The 15,310-nt window shown below is 39.3% G+C and overlaps 1 protein-coding gene across 1 annotated transcript in view; it reads left to right on the forward strand.

Moving 5' to 3' along the window:
* Positions 1–15,310, forward strand: part of LOC111152338 (collagen type IX alpha 1 chain) — a 95,576-nt gene that overhangs the window by 65,962 nt on the left and 14,304 nt on the right. The window contains exons 29-36 of the mRNA XM_022510838.1: positions 3,722–3,775; positions 4,381–4,452; positions 5,040–5,075; positions 5,753–5,797; positions 7,207–7,239; positions 10,342–10,488; positions 10,716–10,770; positions 13,464–13,652. Coding sequence (XP_022366546.1) covers positions 3,722–3,775; positions 4,381–4,452; positions 5,040–5,075; positions 5,753–5,797; positions 7,207–7,239; positions 10,342–10,488; positions 10,716–10,770; positions 13,464–13,652 — 631 coding nt within the window. The remainder of the gene's footprint in view (positions 1–3,721; positions 3,776–4,380; positions 4,453–5,039; positions 5,076–5,752; positions 5,798–7,206; positions 7,240–10,341; positions 10,489–10,715; positions 10,771–13,463; positions 13,653–15,310) is intronic.

The following is a 15,310-nucleotide window of genomic DNA, read 5'->3' on the forward strand; positions in this document are numbered from 1 at the left end:
CCAGTCCTACCTTTCAGAAAGTGGTTGATTTTCTGTTTCTAGAGTTGTTGTTCTTCTTCTCTTTGATCTCCCGTTGGATTTGTAGGTGTTTGCAATCTTTAGATAAGCTATTTAGCTGATCTCCCGCTACCTGAAGTAATCTCAGCCTGCTACTTCTCCGCCATCTTGACTGTGATCAGTACTGTTTTTATCCCCACTCTACAGGTGAGGAAACTGAGGTACAGAGAAGTTGTGGGGCTAGAGTTGGCTGACATGGTGGAGCCAGGCTTCAGACCTGGCAGGGGGCTCAGTGCCCCTCCAGTGCTTTGACAGCTCAAGTCAAGGCTCTGCAGGATGGTTTTTATTGGAAGTTAGCTTGCCCAATTTTTTTTTTTTAAGATTTTACTTATTTATTTGACAAAGATCACAAGTAGGCAGAGAGGCAGGCAGAGAGAAAGAGGGGGAAGCAGGCTCCCCGCTGAGCAGAGAGCCCGATGCGGGGCTCCATCCCGGGACCCTGGGATCATGACCTGAGCCGAAGGCAGAGGCTTCAACCCACTGAGCCACCCAGGAGCCCCAGCTTGCCCAATTTTAATGGTACAAGCCAGATTTAGAAAATTTAAAATTTTGGTGTTTGGAATTTTTGTAGTGAGCATTTAACAAAAGTCTAATTTAAAGTTGGGGAAGACAAACACACACAACCTAACCCAAACAGATTCCTGGGTCTGACCTCAAAATCACAGAATAAAAATCTAAGGGAGAGGGGGGAAGACAGGAAGGAGGAAGAACAGGGAGAGGAAGTGGTGGAAGACATCTTGTGAAATATATTCCTAAAACATTCTTTGGGGGGATTCTGAAGCATAGCCAGAGTTGGGGATCACTGGTAGAGGGTCTGCAGTTTTTTTTTTTTTTTTTTTTTTAAAGCCTCGATTGGCTTCTTAAGTACTGAGTGGTTGGCAGATGTGTCTGAATATGCTGGGGAGATATATGGGGGCATGGAGCATCCAAGAGGGGAAAAAAAAGAAGTCTTTTATTATGGTCCTCACGTTTTTAATGTTAGGATTTTGCCTTTTTTTTCTGGTTCTTTACAATTCTTTTGTTACAGATCATAACTCTTTTTGTCATGGGGCTTGTGAATATTAGCTACTGGGCAGAAAAACCATATCCCTACAAATCTCCCTTGCCCACATCTGAGATTATGCTTATCACCACAGCTGTTGAAACACAGGAGATTTACCATTTGTAAGTTTAGCACACTGGTGCTTACAAGTCCATGGTTAATTGCTCCCTGTAACGTGTGTTTAGTTTAACCTATGTTTTTAGAGATGACTATTTATATCTTGATCATTCATGTTCATATTACTTACATCTTTTTAGAGTACATAGAAATCATAGGAATGGCCATTAGAAAATCATGTCCGAACACTTTATTCATAACTGCTTGGTTATTGTTGTGAAAATAAACATTACCTTCTTCAACCTTGAGATGATTCCTGTAGAAATAACCGTATTTAAAATGGCCAAGAATTTAAAGAATGGAAAAGAAAAAAAATGAGGAACACTTGCAATCTGTCTATTAACTAACCGTGGAGTAAATGCTTATAATTTTACTGACCCTCTAGTCCTGTACATGCTGGGCTCTCATGGTTGTAGAAGGTCAGCGGAACAGGCGGTCTACACTGGGGTTCTGAGCCATTCATACGTGTTGCCAAGGGTTGGAAGACACTTACGAATTGACAAATAGAGCTCACGAAAGACAGAGAAAATAAGATACCAGCAGAGAACATCTTTGTCTTTGACTGGCAAAATAATCCCACCAAAAAATGAAAAGTCACACAATCCTTTATTTTTATTTATTAAAAAAAATTTTTTTAAATGATTTTATTTATTTATTTGAGAGAGAGAGAGAGAGAGAGCATGAGAGGAGAGAGGTCAGCGGGAGAAGCAGACTCCCTGCCAAGCAGGGAGTCTGATGTGGGGCTCAATCCCAGGACTCCAGGGTCATGACCTGGGCAGTCGCTTAACCAACTGAGCCACCCAGGTGCCCCACACAATCCTTTATTTTAACTTAGCTCTTTGGTTTGTGAAAGAGAAAAAAAGTATGTCAGTTATCTTTATTTTGGCATAATGGTTCATTTGTTTGGAAGTGAATATTTGAGGTTGTGTCAAGAATTGCTTTCCTCTTCTGATATCATTAATTAGTTTTCCCAATGACTATTAATTATTCTGTGAATTAAAGTCATATTAGCTCAATGACATTTAGGATCTTCATCAAGATGCAGTTCAGAAATTATTTGAAAATGCCAACAGAGCAGATATACTGAAGAAAATCTGTCTTGAACTTTCAAGTGGCTGGGCTAAATTAATGGGGTAGAACCCAATCTTTATATTAATAGATGGATAGAAGAATCTATCACAGCAGCTGGTTTTCATCTAGTCTTACATCTTTCCAGTGCCCATCCTCACAGGACTCTAAGCTTCTCACAAGGGTTAAGGGCCAATGTATCATCCAAATTTACACACTAGACAGGTTGCTTATATAAAATTTTTTGAAAAGGATTAAAGAGCATTTCATTTAAATCACCTATAAGTCACTTGATACAAGTGCCACTTAAGTATAGCTCAAAGCTAGAGACTTGTAATTTGGCAAACATTTCTTAATCCTTCAAAGAAACTGAAAATTCTGAAAGATAATGGACCTTGACACTTGGTTCAACTTAGAGGTAAAAGAATAACATAAGGGCCAGATCAGATAATCTTAGCAGGAGCATTTATAAATATCAAGAATTGATATGAAGTTGTCATGTTATTTTAAAGCAGAATGAATTCAGAAGACTACTTTCAGTTTTATATATACTGTCCAGGAAATGTGATTATTTATCCAATAACCTTGTATTCAGTTTAGCTGAATATGTGTTAGAAATAAAACAAGCTTTTATCAGACTGCATAAAACTGTATGAGGTTCTTGGGGAAAGAAATTGAAGAATTCATGTGTCTCCTTTTCTCAAAGGGCTTAGAGATTTAAATAAAGAATTGAAATTGGCTCACAAAATGGAATGTTGCTTTTTGTATATTTTCATTATAAATTATACTTTCCAAAGTTTATTTAATCTTTTGAGACAGGTTTAGAACAAGAATAAGTAGAACAAAGAATTTTGTATGTCAGAAACTTTGTAAATTTCTTTTATGTCTGTCTTTTTGAAGTTGCATTAGTAATTTAAAGGCAAACATCCCTGTCCTGTTTCTCTTTTTTTCCCCACTCTTTTGCAGTTCAAGATCATTTGCCAGATGCTGCTTTAAAACGTACTGTGGGCCTGAAATTTACTGTGTTTTAGGCATTAGGTGGAATTCAAAATTGATATACCTTATATACCTCAAGAACACATAATCTAATGAGATGATAAAGCATGTACACAGATAATCATAATATAAGTTACATTGTGATTCAGATGCTGAAAATTACTAATTGTCATTTCACATAAATGTACCAGACGCCATTTTTATCTAAGGGGCTGTAATCACAAGGAACAGCATTAACACATTCACTGAATGATAAATACTGCGGGGGCTCTAGGGGTTTTATGTAAAGGTCTCTGCCTTCAGTCGAAGATGGGAAGAATACTTGGATGACTTTTATGTTTAAACAAAAACCTGCATAAAGTGTTATTTTACTGACATAGTAATTGAGCATTTGCGTTTTGGCAAACTAGCCAGTTGACGGTCCTGTTTGTGTTTCTCCAGGGCAGTAGAGGAGAAATAGGACCGGTGGGACCCCCAGGGCCACCAGGTAAACGGGTAAGTAATAATTCCAATCTCCAGAAGTTTATTGGCTTTATACAAAACACAATACATTTTTTTAAAATAAGCAAGGAGAGAAAAGCAATGTACAAAAGGTGATTTAATCATCTTTACTTGATTCCTGTTGTTATGGGAATGCATGGAAATGTAAATGTGAAGTTTGAAATTGTATCTAGGTTACCCGCCTAGGGTATTTAAATCAGTGTGGTTAGCAGCACACATTTTGAAACCAGGAGACCGGAAGTGCCTCTGGTTGTTCTTGGAATTGAAGAGAAGCGGGTGTAAATGCAGCCTTTTACTTCTTGAGCCCTGCTTGTTTACACAGTGAGAGAAGCTGCACCATGGCAGGGAGGCCCACTGAAGGAGCCCACTGTTGGGAAGGGTGCAAACCCAGGAACTCCGTGGTGGGACCCAGGGGGTGGAGGGACTGGCCTGTTTTTTTCCAAGAGTGTGGGAGAGAGGCAGATTTGAGGAGCAGAGTTAAACCAGCCACAGCATGCATTTATTTTAGACAGGAGTCCTCACACCCAAGGTTGTGTCGGCCTCATGTGATTGCAATGTCGTAGTTAAAGGTGAATCTGGAGACACTGTTTATTTTTCAGGGTTCTCCTGGAAGTCCTGGCCTCCCTGGCTTGCCTGGCCCCCCTGGCCTTCCGGGAATGAAAGGCGACAGGGTAAGATATCTAACCACCCCCCCAAAGTTTCTTATTTGGAAGGATGAATTTGCTTTCGGCACAGTGGAGATTTTTATAGCAATTATCATAGCCAGCTATCAAGAAAAGTATCCTAAATTACTGAGAGTTGAGATTAAGAAGCAAAAAAAAAAACAAAAAAAAACCCAAAAAAAAACCAATATAATAAATTATCAGCAGGAAAATATAAAAGTTGAAAAAAGTGAAAATGCCAGTTGTAGTCATATTTTCTGTTCAGTTTTAAATTTACATTCCTACCGATCCAATTTTCTGTGGATGTGATCAGTGAACATCACAAGTTGCCAGCTTTTGGACAGCTGTCAGTTTCTCCAGGCCTTACCTGGCTGTTCCCAGGTTGTCATCCTGATTTTTTTTTTTTTTTTTTAAGTGGGCTCCACGCCCAGCCTGGAGCCCTGTTGTTAGGTTGTGGGAGAGGAGCAAGTCCTCATCTGTCGCATTATTCATACTTGCCCTTATCTACCACCCTGAGAAGGAAAGTTGGTTCATTTGAAATTATAAAGTTGAACATGTCAAAATACTGAAAAAGTATTATGTTTTATTCATTACAGGGAGTAGTCGGTGAGCCTGGTCCAAAGGGTGTACAGGTAGGTCCTATCAGAAGAATATGAGATGCGGTCAGTGACGTGCATGGAGGTGCCTCACCAGCAGGGGGCACTGGCTGGTTTAGGGGTGTGAGGACTAGGCTGGAGGCCAGCTGTCTTTCTCAATGTGCTTCATAGTGAATGAAAGCTACAGTTCAGTTTGGTCTATAACCTTATCTACTATTTTAATAAGCTGGAGCTGATGATGACTCTGCCTCCGAGACCACACATTGAAAAGAGTGTCCCTCGCTCTCATTCACCAGGTTGGCTTACTTGTGACCGATGGAGCCTTCTATTAGCTATATCATCATATTTTATTTTTTTCTGTATCAAGACCTTAACAAATGAACTATGAACATGACTTAGAGTTAGTCCTTTTTCTGGGTTCCTTTTTCTACAGTGAAAGCCTTTTTTCAAGGATTACCTCATTATAAAATTGCCGGATACAATCATTAATCCTTAATTTTAGAAGAAACTCAGCCTCACCCGCTACCTTTTCTCTAGGCTCTTTTCAGATTTGCACTAGCCACTGACAGCTACACTGAAAAGCCATTGAGTGCATTTTATATTTCTGCATGATCTGGGGGGCACTGTGGGCACTTGGGAATGCTTATCAATGTGGACAGCTTAAAACTGAGGCAAGACAGTTCAAGAATGTGACTTTTAATTTTAATTTTTAGGGTTCATCTGGTGAAGAAGGTGAAGCAGGAGAAAGGGGTGAACTTGTAAGACATTTTGTTCTGGTTAATGATGAGCCCTGCTGATTTCTAACTGTACTAAAAATATAATTTTTCTTTTCTCTGATACTGTTATTCTCCATGGCTTCTTCAGCAGCTACAGTGTTTCTTGTATAAACTAATGAATGACTCCCCAAGACTGTAGCCAAGTTCAAGTAAAGCAGAGGGTAAACATTCCAAAATCGATAGCCTTGGCCTTAAGCCTTTGGAGAACAAAGTGTTCTCTTATAGGTGGTGACTTTTCTCTGGCTTTACCTAGACATTCGAAGTGATTCTTAGAGGACTATAGAAAGTCAATGAATAGTGCCTATTGTGGAAACAAAATGAATTTTATTATAGCCAGAAAGCTGTGGTTCACAAGTTTGACCATGGGTATTTTCTGTCGTCTAAAACTTTCCAAAGAAGTGACCTCCATCTCCAGAGGATGCTGCTGCTAAATCTCCAGGAAGGCAGCAAGAATGAGAAAAAAATTATCTTTCTGCCAGGAGTACTACATCTGCTGGCTCATTTTTGATACAATCTAACATGATCTAATGTGGGAACTTCTGACTGGTCCTTTGGAGTGCTGACAGATTTCTCATAAAACAGCTCCAGAGAGCACTTTGTGCAGGAAAAAAATACCTCATAATGTTGTTTTATTCAGATTTTCAGGATTTAGAGCTAATATAAATGTAATATCTGAATTAGGCAAAGCTCTCTATTAATTTTATAAATTTAATAATTTATAAATTTATAAAATTTATAAATTATAAAATTTATAAATTTATGAATTTTATATATTTATAATTAATTTTGAAAAAGGATTATTTTAATTTTATTTTATGTTAAAATGTTTTATTTTATGGGCTAAAAGGATGTTTTAAATCATTGTTTTGTGGTGGAGATGAACTGATATGCTTGAACTTAAGCTGAAATCATATCTAGAATTAGGGGTGGGAGACTTATTTCCAAGTGTTCTTTTTTAAGTATAAAACCAGGCATTTTTGGTTTGATAGAATTTTGCGGATGAGTTTTACAATACAGTTAGAGTTTCAAAAATGAAGTCATCAGGTTTAAATGTCTACTCTGTTTTAAAACAGCAGGCTAGTTTAATGTCTTTTGACTTACACATTTTAAGTCTCAACACCTAGCATTTTAGACCTGGTTGGAGCCTGGCAGAGCTCCGATTCAGCCCTTTTAACAGATGTCAGTCAAAGGCTAGGAGGTTACAAAGCTCACAAAGTAACAGAACTGGGACTAGAATCCAAATTTTGAATCTCTTGTGTTTTGGCAGTGCCAGAGTTCATCTCTTTATGTTTTTCTATTGATTTCAGCAGCATAATCACCTTTTAAATGTTTTTAGTAAACTATCAAATGTGAATGTATTGTTCTAATATAATTTTGTTTTATTGATTTAGGGAGAGATAGGCTTACCTGGGCCAAAGGGATCTGTAAGTACAATGAACAACAATGGTATAAAAAATTAAAATATCAGTAAAGCTGTAGAAACTGCAATGCTCTGCTTTATGAAATCACTATAAAATTCAATTCTTAAAGGACTTACCTTCAAGGAGATTAATGTCTAAATTTATTCTTTAAGTAATGGATTCATCCCAAGTGGGGGAGGGGACCACCTCATAACAGTGTAAATGGATCTGCCTTTTGAACAATCCACTCTAAAGGAAGTTTTTATCATAAGTAGCTCAATGAGTATACATGGTAGTTTCTTTCACAAACGAGTCATTTAAAAAAAAAAAACTGATTTATCCGTTGTGGTGACAAGAGTATAAATGAATTTCATTGGCACTCATACCACTGCAAATATTTCAGTAATTTTATTAATCTCCCATGTGTTCTATTTAGCGAAGTAACATAAAGTCATAATGCATAAGAAAATTTAATAGACAGTTGTTAAAGCTAGAAAATGATCATCTCATTCATCATCTTACAGAAACTAAGCTGATGTTCTTCAAGATTAGATTATTCAGAATTATAGAACCAATAATAGAACCAATTATTAGAATGAAAATTTTAGAACCGAGTATTAGAACCAATTAGAGAACTAGCAAACCTGGGATGATTCACTAATTTGAAAGGAATGTACATTTAATACAGTAAGAAATTTAAGAGAGTATAAGGGAAAAGATGAAGCTCAGACCTTAACCTCAAATGCCACCACCACTAGCTTCCATTTAATCTTTTAGTCCTTCCTATTTCTGGAATCTTTTCCACTCTTCTCTGTCCCTACACAGCACATTATCCTCATAGCAGCCAGTGTAATCTAGAGAAAAATATAAAGCCCACCATTTATCCCTCCTCTGCATAAACCCTTCAGGAATAACATTTGATAGAATCAAATCAGACCTCAGCAGAATACACAGTCTTTCATGAAGTGGTCTCTGCCTTGCCAACCCCTCTCTGCCCATCTGGAACTTTATCGGTTTGTGGTTGTTTTTACTTGGCATGCTCTTTAATGCCTTGTGCTGTTCTCCTAGCCTGGAACACTCTTCCTCTTTCCTTAGAATAGCTACCTCCTACCTAGGCATGTAGTCCGATCCTCAGCTCAACTCTCCCCCGGAGGACTCCCGCCCCGGACTCGGGTGCAGTGCCAGCCCTGGGTTCTTTATATACCCCTGAGATGGAAACCATTATGGTGTATTAACTCACCTGTTTACACACTGCCTCTAAACACCACTGACCGTCTCAAGCTTGAAGTAACATCTTTACACCCAAGAATCTTTGACAGGAATGGTGTAGGATTGAGAAAAAATTGGGAAGAGTAAACCTCGATCGGATTTGGTAATAGAAATCCTACCTCACTGCCTAGAAATAATCGATAATGTTCAATGGTAAGAATTTGTTATAAGAGGAAAAAGTGAATGAACAATGCAGTGGTCAAAAGGAGTTAATTTCATTTAAATTTGGAATTAACGCTTGATTTGTCACCTCCCTTCCTACCCCTCTCTTCTCTGACACCACCCACCTACTGCTGAGGCAGCTGAAATGTGTTGTCCCAGAGTCAGGGAGACACACTTTCACTTTGCTCAGTGATCTCAGCAGAGACAAACCTGATAAGTAGGTGAACTGTCCCCTACTACTAGTTTCTACTTCAGTATAGCACTCAACTGAGGTATTCTTTCCAAAGACCCGGGGCCCTTGAGATATACTGGCCATGTTGGCCTTTGATGTCTTCATGGAAAATGTCCTGTCGGTATTTCAGACATCGTCAACAAGATGATAGATTCTGATCTGGCCTCCTTTGTTCCTCTGCCAATTCTTGAGCGCACTTCTAAATTCATTTTGGCTTCTCCTCAGGCTTGTTTTAGAAGCTGTGATAGTTTTATACTGCAGCTATCTGACAGGTCCAAAGCCTCCACAGCACATCTGCAGCTCTCTCTGTTGACACTGTCTTTTGGGAAGTCTTTGAGGCCATAATTTCTTCACAGAAGCAATTCTGACAAGTTGACTCAGATGAGTATCAATTTTTTGCATAAAGGAAGATTGGAAAAAGCCTACTTGTGAAGCTTTATTCAGACGCGTCTAGTGAGAGCCCGGCGTCATCACCTTCTTCCCTTCAAGTTAAACATCTGACCATTTGGAAGAGTTAGCTCTTCCTAGATAAATGTTGCAAATGAACAAGGAGCAGGATTAAGTTGCTTTATGAACTTTATCTTGAGCCCTAGTGCTCTTTAATGCCTCCTGTCCTTTTATCTTCTCATTTTTGTTCTATAAACAAGGGCACATTGTAACTACTATGTCATAAATTCTACCAGAGGCAGTTTAGTAGAAAGTGAATTAATTTAGTCTCGTTTTAAAACAGTTATTGTAGATGGGGACTTTCAAAAATGCTTTTAGTGGTCTGCTATCAGAAAAAAAAAATCTAACTGGCATACGCTTTTGTTCAAAGGAAACGGTTTATTTTTTCACTTCTTTAATATTTAGATTTTTAACTTCCTCAAGAGTCAGGTAAATTATGGACTTGCTCTTTTTGTTCCAGTATTTTCAATGTATTCCTTTTAAGTGCAGCATTTTAAAGGTGGCATTTTAAATGTTTTTAATTAATGTATTTTATAAGTCCTGGATACATCTGCTTCTTCAGATTCCCTAGAGTGTTATAAAACTAAACAACTTATGTCCTTGGAAATAACTTTATTTTATGCTTTCTGTATTGGTGATATACAAAGTAACATGTATGAACTCAGTGGCCTTTTTGTGGCCAGAAAAACTTAACAAATCTTACTAAAAACTAACTTGTTCTTAGGGAGTAGCTTAAAATATAGAGAATGTAGTTTTAAAATGTATTATTTCAATTAACATTTTGAAATAACAGCTATACCAAAGAAAAAGATTTTGAAAAACTTTACTTGAACTGGAATTCTCAGAGACTGTGGCATTCTGTGTCTTTACCTTGAGAATTTGTAACCTCTGAACAAACACCTCTTGGGAGACAGAATGTAAGCAAACTCCAAATTTCATGTAAGTCTTGTATTAATATTAAGCAGACACATTACTTGTGGATAGCTCTGGTTTTATAATGTGCCATTTTGTTCTAGGTGGGTAACCCTGGGGAGCCCGGCTTGAGGGGGCCCGAAGGAAGTCGGGGGCTTCCTGGAGTAGAAGGACCAAGAGGACCTCCTGGACCACGAGGCATGCAGGGAGAGCAGGGTGCCACCGGCCTGCCTGGCATCCAGGGCCCCCCAGTGAGTGGTGGGCAGTCTCCGTGGTTTCCCTTTGGACACTCCATCTCACAGGACCAGAAGGGGGGCGGGCAGCCAGGCTAGCCCAGACATCAGCTCCTTAGCAGTGTGGGCAAGTTCATTTGTAAATCCAGCCACCTGGCCACTTGCTGAGTCTGTCAGGTTACCATTTAACGATGTCTTCTTTATGGTTCTGTGTATAAACTTTTTTTTTTTTTTCCCTGTCTCAGGGTAGAGCACCGACAGATCAGCACATTAAGCAGGTTTGCATGAGAGTCATGCAAGGTAAATAAATCATAATGTCTTGACTTTTGGTGTGCTTTAAAGGTGGGAGATTTTAAATAATATTAATTGTTTTAGTTAATGTATTGTCACAAAATAGCTTATAATCTCAAAGAAAAATTTTATCTTTCTAGGTTAGCCCATTTTTTTTTTTTTTTTTTGAGATTTATTTATTTGAGAGAGACAGAGAGTAAGAGAGTAAGCACACAAGCAAGCAGGGGAAGGGGCAGGGGGAAAGGGAGAGAAAGTCTTAAGCAGATTCCCCACTTAACATGGAGCCCAACACAGGGCTTGATCTCATGACCCTGAGATCATGACCTGAGTTAAAACCAAGAGTCAGACACTGAACCCAACTCAGCCATCCAGGCACCCTTTGGTTAGCCTATTTTTGTTCTTGTTTTTGCTTTTTGCTAAGGAGGTTAATTTACAAGAAAACACACACACAAATACAGACAGCCCCCCCCCCCCCCCTTTGGAACATAGATTCTCAGGTATCTTAACCCTCCTTAACATCCTACCACTTAGTGTGTTCCTGGCACTGACCCTGCCTCTCTCTGTAGCTTCTGTGTGAAGTAACTGACAGTCTTCATGCCCGTAAGAAGCATTGGGACATTATCTCCACTCATGTATCATGTACAGAAAATCAATAACTGTATTTTACTGAAATGGTGATATATTTTTATATTTGTTAACCTTTATCTAAATTCATCTATACCTATAGCAATTGCCATTTGTCATAGCTGCTTTAGAATTGGTCTAGTTCTAAAATCACATAGAAAAGGAAGAAATTGGGGGGGCAGGAACTGGGGAGATCCTGTAACATTGGGCCCTTCTAACAAATAATTACCCTATTCTTGTTGGAACCAATTCAGTCATGATAAATACTCTTCTTTTGCAAGCTCATGAGATAGTGTCATTTGTCTAGTAGACTTGTAGAGTTTTCCAGAATGAAATTGTCACTTTTATATTTGAAAAGCAATGTACATCAAATTAAAACCACATTGAGATACCACCTTACACCACTTAGAATGGCCAAAATTAGCAAGACAGGAAACAACATGTGTTGGAGAGGATGTGGAGAAAGGGGAACCCTTTTACACTGTTGGTGGGAATACAAGTTGGTGCAGCCACTTTGGAGAACAGTGTGGAGATTCTTCAAGAAATTAAAAATAGAGCTTCCCTATGACCCTGCAATTGCACTACTGGGTATTTAACCCAAAGATACAGATGTAGTGAAAAGAAGGGCCATCTGTACCCCAATGTTTATAGCAGCAATGGCCACGGTCGCCAAACTGTGGAAAGAACCAAGATGCCCTTCAACGGACGAATGGATAAGGAAGATGTGGTCCATATACACTATGGAGTATTATGCCTCCATCAGAAAGGATGAATACCCAACTTTTGTAGCAACATGGACAGGACTGGAAGAGATTATGCTGAGTGAAATAAGTCAAGCAGAGAAAGTCAATTATCATATGGTTTCACTTATTTGTGGAGCATAACAAATAGCATGGAGGACAAGGGGAGATGGAGAGGAGAAGGGAGTTGAGGGAAATTGGAAGGGGAGGTGAACCATGAGAGACTATGGACTCTGAACAACAATCTGAGGGTTTTGAAGGGGTGGGGGGTGGGAGGTTGGGGGATCCAGGTGGTGGGTATTGGAGAGGGCACGGATTGCATGGAGCACTGGGTGTGGTGCAAAAATAATGAATACTATTACGCTGAAAAATAAAAAAATTAAAAAAAAAAAAGAAAAGCAATGTAAGTCTCTTCATGGAAGACATTTAATCTTGAAAGGATATTTCAATTTTAAACATTATATCCCTAGAAAATTATAATTTTATGCTTTTACTTACATAAGGCAAACCAGAATGCACACATTTAAGCACTTTTAAAATGTTCTTTAGAAATTTGTTTCCAATTCATAATTTCCTTCACACCTTTAAAAAAATATTACATCGGAATATTTCCCTTAGAGTGTTTTCATAGGAAAGTTTTCTTCCTCTTCATGGTTTCAGTGGATGATTCTTAATCTCTTTAATGGTTCCTGAAAAAGCCCACACAGTTATTAATTTTTAAGACAGACTGTGAACATTCCCAAGAAGCGGGCTATTTTTAATGTCTGTTGTCTACTCCAAACATGAAAAAACTTTTGAGAGGGGAATTTAGAAGAAGTCGTGAATGCTCAGGATATTTTAGGTCACTTAATATCTTCAGACTGAAAATGTGGGGCTGGGTCTCAAATGCTCTCTCAAAACTAATTCTGGACAATGTCCTTGGCTTTTGAAAAGCTTTGTGACATCCACTTCTTCTCTGTTAAGAAACTCATTTTCTGCCCATCCTGGGTTTTCAGAGAACCAGCCAGGACTCAGGTGACAGACTCATCCTTTTAGAACACTGCTCACCTGAAAGCCTTGCCGTGTATTTTTTTTTTCAAATCTCCCTGCCCCTGTCTCAGAACAGCAGGACCAAATATATCCAAAAAGAGCTGAATAAAACAGCACCAGGGAAGCTTCTTGGCAGAAAGTCCATGAAAAAAAAAAAAAGATCCAACTTTATTCACTTCCCACCACCAATTTTGAAGCTCTGGTGACACATTTAAGAAAAAAAGACACTTGAAATACCGCCCCCCCGCTTTTTTCATTTGAATCATTTTCATGTTTCTGACTTCTCTGGGCCGGTTTATTATCTTTCAGAGCATCTTGCTGAGATGGCTGCTAGTCTCAAGCGACCCGACTCAGGAGTCTCTGGCCTCCCTGGGCGGCCTGGACCCCCTGGTCCCCCAGGGCCGCCTGGAGAGAATGGTTTCCCAGGCCAGATGGGACTTCGTGGCCTTCCAGGCATTAAAGGCCCTCCTGGTGCTCTTGGTTTGAGGGGGCCTAAAGGTAAGCCATTTTGCCTGGGTAGAACAAAAGAACACACACTGTCCTTCCTCAGATATATCCACATGTCCTTCCAAGCTCTAGATACCCTGTGAGACAAGGAGATGAATCGTTCTCTTCTTTTTTTTTTTTTTATAATTAAAAAAATTTTTTTTATAAACGTATAATGTATTATTAGCCCCAGGGATACAGGTCTGAATGGCCAGGTTTACACACTTCACAGGACTCACCATAGCACATACCCTCCCCAATGTCCATTGTATCGTTCTCTTCTACAGTGGTGATGAACACGATCAGAAAACTATTATAAGACATCCTCTTGACCTTGCTGTATGTCAACAGGAGACCAAAACCTAGAATTAAGGTCCCTTGATTTTTAGTACTGATTTTTTTCAGTTACCCTCTACCTCAATCATAGTTCAAAATAAACTTTACGGGATCTTGTAAACGATAAGTCAGCCTTTTTTTTTTTTTTTTGAGACTCAAAAATCACTGTAGAGGTCTTCTAAAATGGCAACCAGCCTTAGAATGTTTGTAACTGTAACTTAAATTAACAGCATCTGTTAGCAGGTCAGAAGACATAAATTACATCATGAAGTGAAGCCCCCTTTTCTTTTAAAGAGTGACATCAGATGTTTAGTTTTCATGGATTTTTTTTCAGCTCAGAAGTACAATCGAACTTTTTTCCTTCTTTTTTTTTTAACTTTTTTTCCTTCTTTAACATGTGAGGGAATGTGAGGCAGTTTATTTCTTCCCCTTTTATCGAAAGCAAGTTAAGCCCTTAAAATCAGTGTTTTGCCAAAAAAAAAAAAAACCCACAAAAAACCAAAACGGTATTGTGAGTGTGTCAGGTATGCAGCGGGCCCTGCGGAAGGACTGGTTGCCTCAGGTGCTGTTTACTAGTCGAGGTGAGTAAGTGTGTCAGCGTGGGGCGGGCCTGTGGCCCGGATCACTGACAGAGAGTGGAACAAAATGAGGAAATTCTCTATCTTGGCAAGTGACTGACAGTTCTCTAGGGAGCTTCGGAAAGATGTGGCATCAGAAACAGGAGAGGGTTTTTTTTTTTTTTTAAATGGTGGTGCACCAATTAGGGATAAATATTATGGTGTGAAGGGTCAGAGGGCAAGCAAGCTGCCTTTTTGGATCTGTAAATGAATTGCTGATGTGTTTGGCTAACTACACTCTCAGCTGGAACAATTTTGTTAATTATGTTTGGGTTTTTTTGGGCGGGGGGGGGGTGGCATGTGCATTGCCATATGTGAAAAAATGACCCCTCATTGGAGCCCCTTTCAGAGGCTGGACAAAATCAAATGTGGAGAGAGCTCAGAGCTCTTAAAGAGAACTGAGTATTTTCTTTGAAAGAAGCACATTGCCGCTCATCTTTGTCCTGCTTTTAGCTCCTGATTCAGGAACTCAGGAGTAGGGACTCTCTCTGTGGTTAGTCCCCATTCACTCTGTTCGGTTTCCAAGAAACTCTGCTGCCTCGAGTGGATTGTTGACTTAGTTGTTTCAGTGGCACCAGAGCCTAAGGTGACTCCTCAGCCTTTCTCCTCAGTTCCCTTGTGAGCAGTGGTTCTGAGAGTGTGCCCCCTGGAGCGTCAGCACGGCCAGGGACCCCATCTGGAATAGAGATTCTCCAGCCCACCCCGGTCCCCCTGATC

This window comes from Enhydra lutris, unplaced genomic scaffold (genome assembly GCF_002288905.1).
Source record: "Enhydra lutris kenyoni isolate GAN:26980312 unplaced genomic scaffold, ASM228890v2 scaffoldscaffold28, whole genome shotgun sequence".
NCBI lineage: Eukaryota > Metazoa > Chordata > Mammalia > Carnivora > Mustelidae > Enhydra > Enhydra lutris.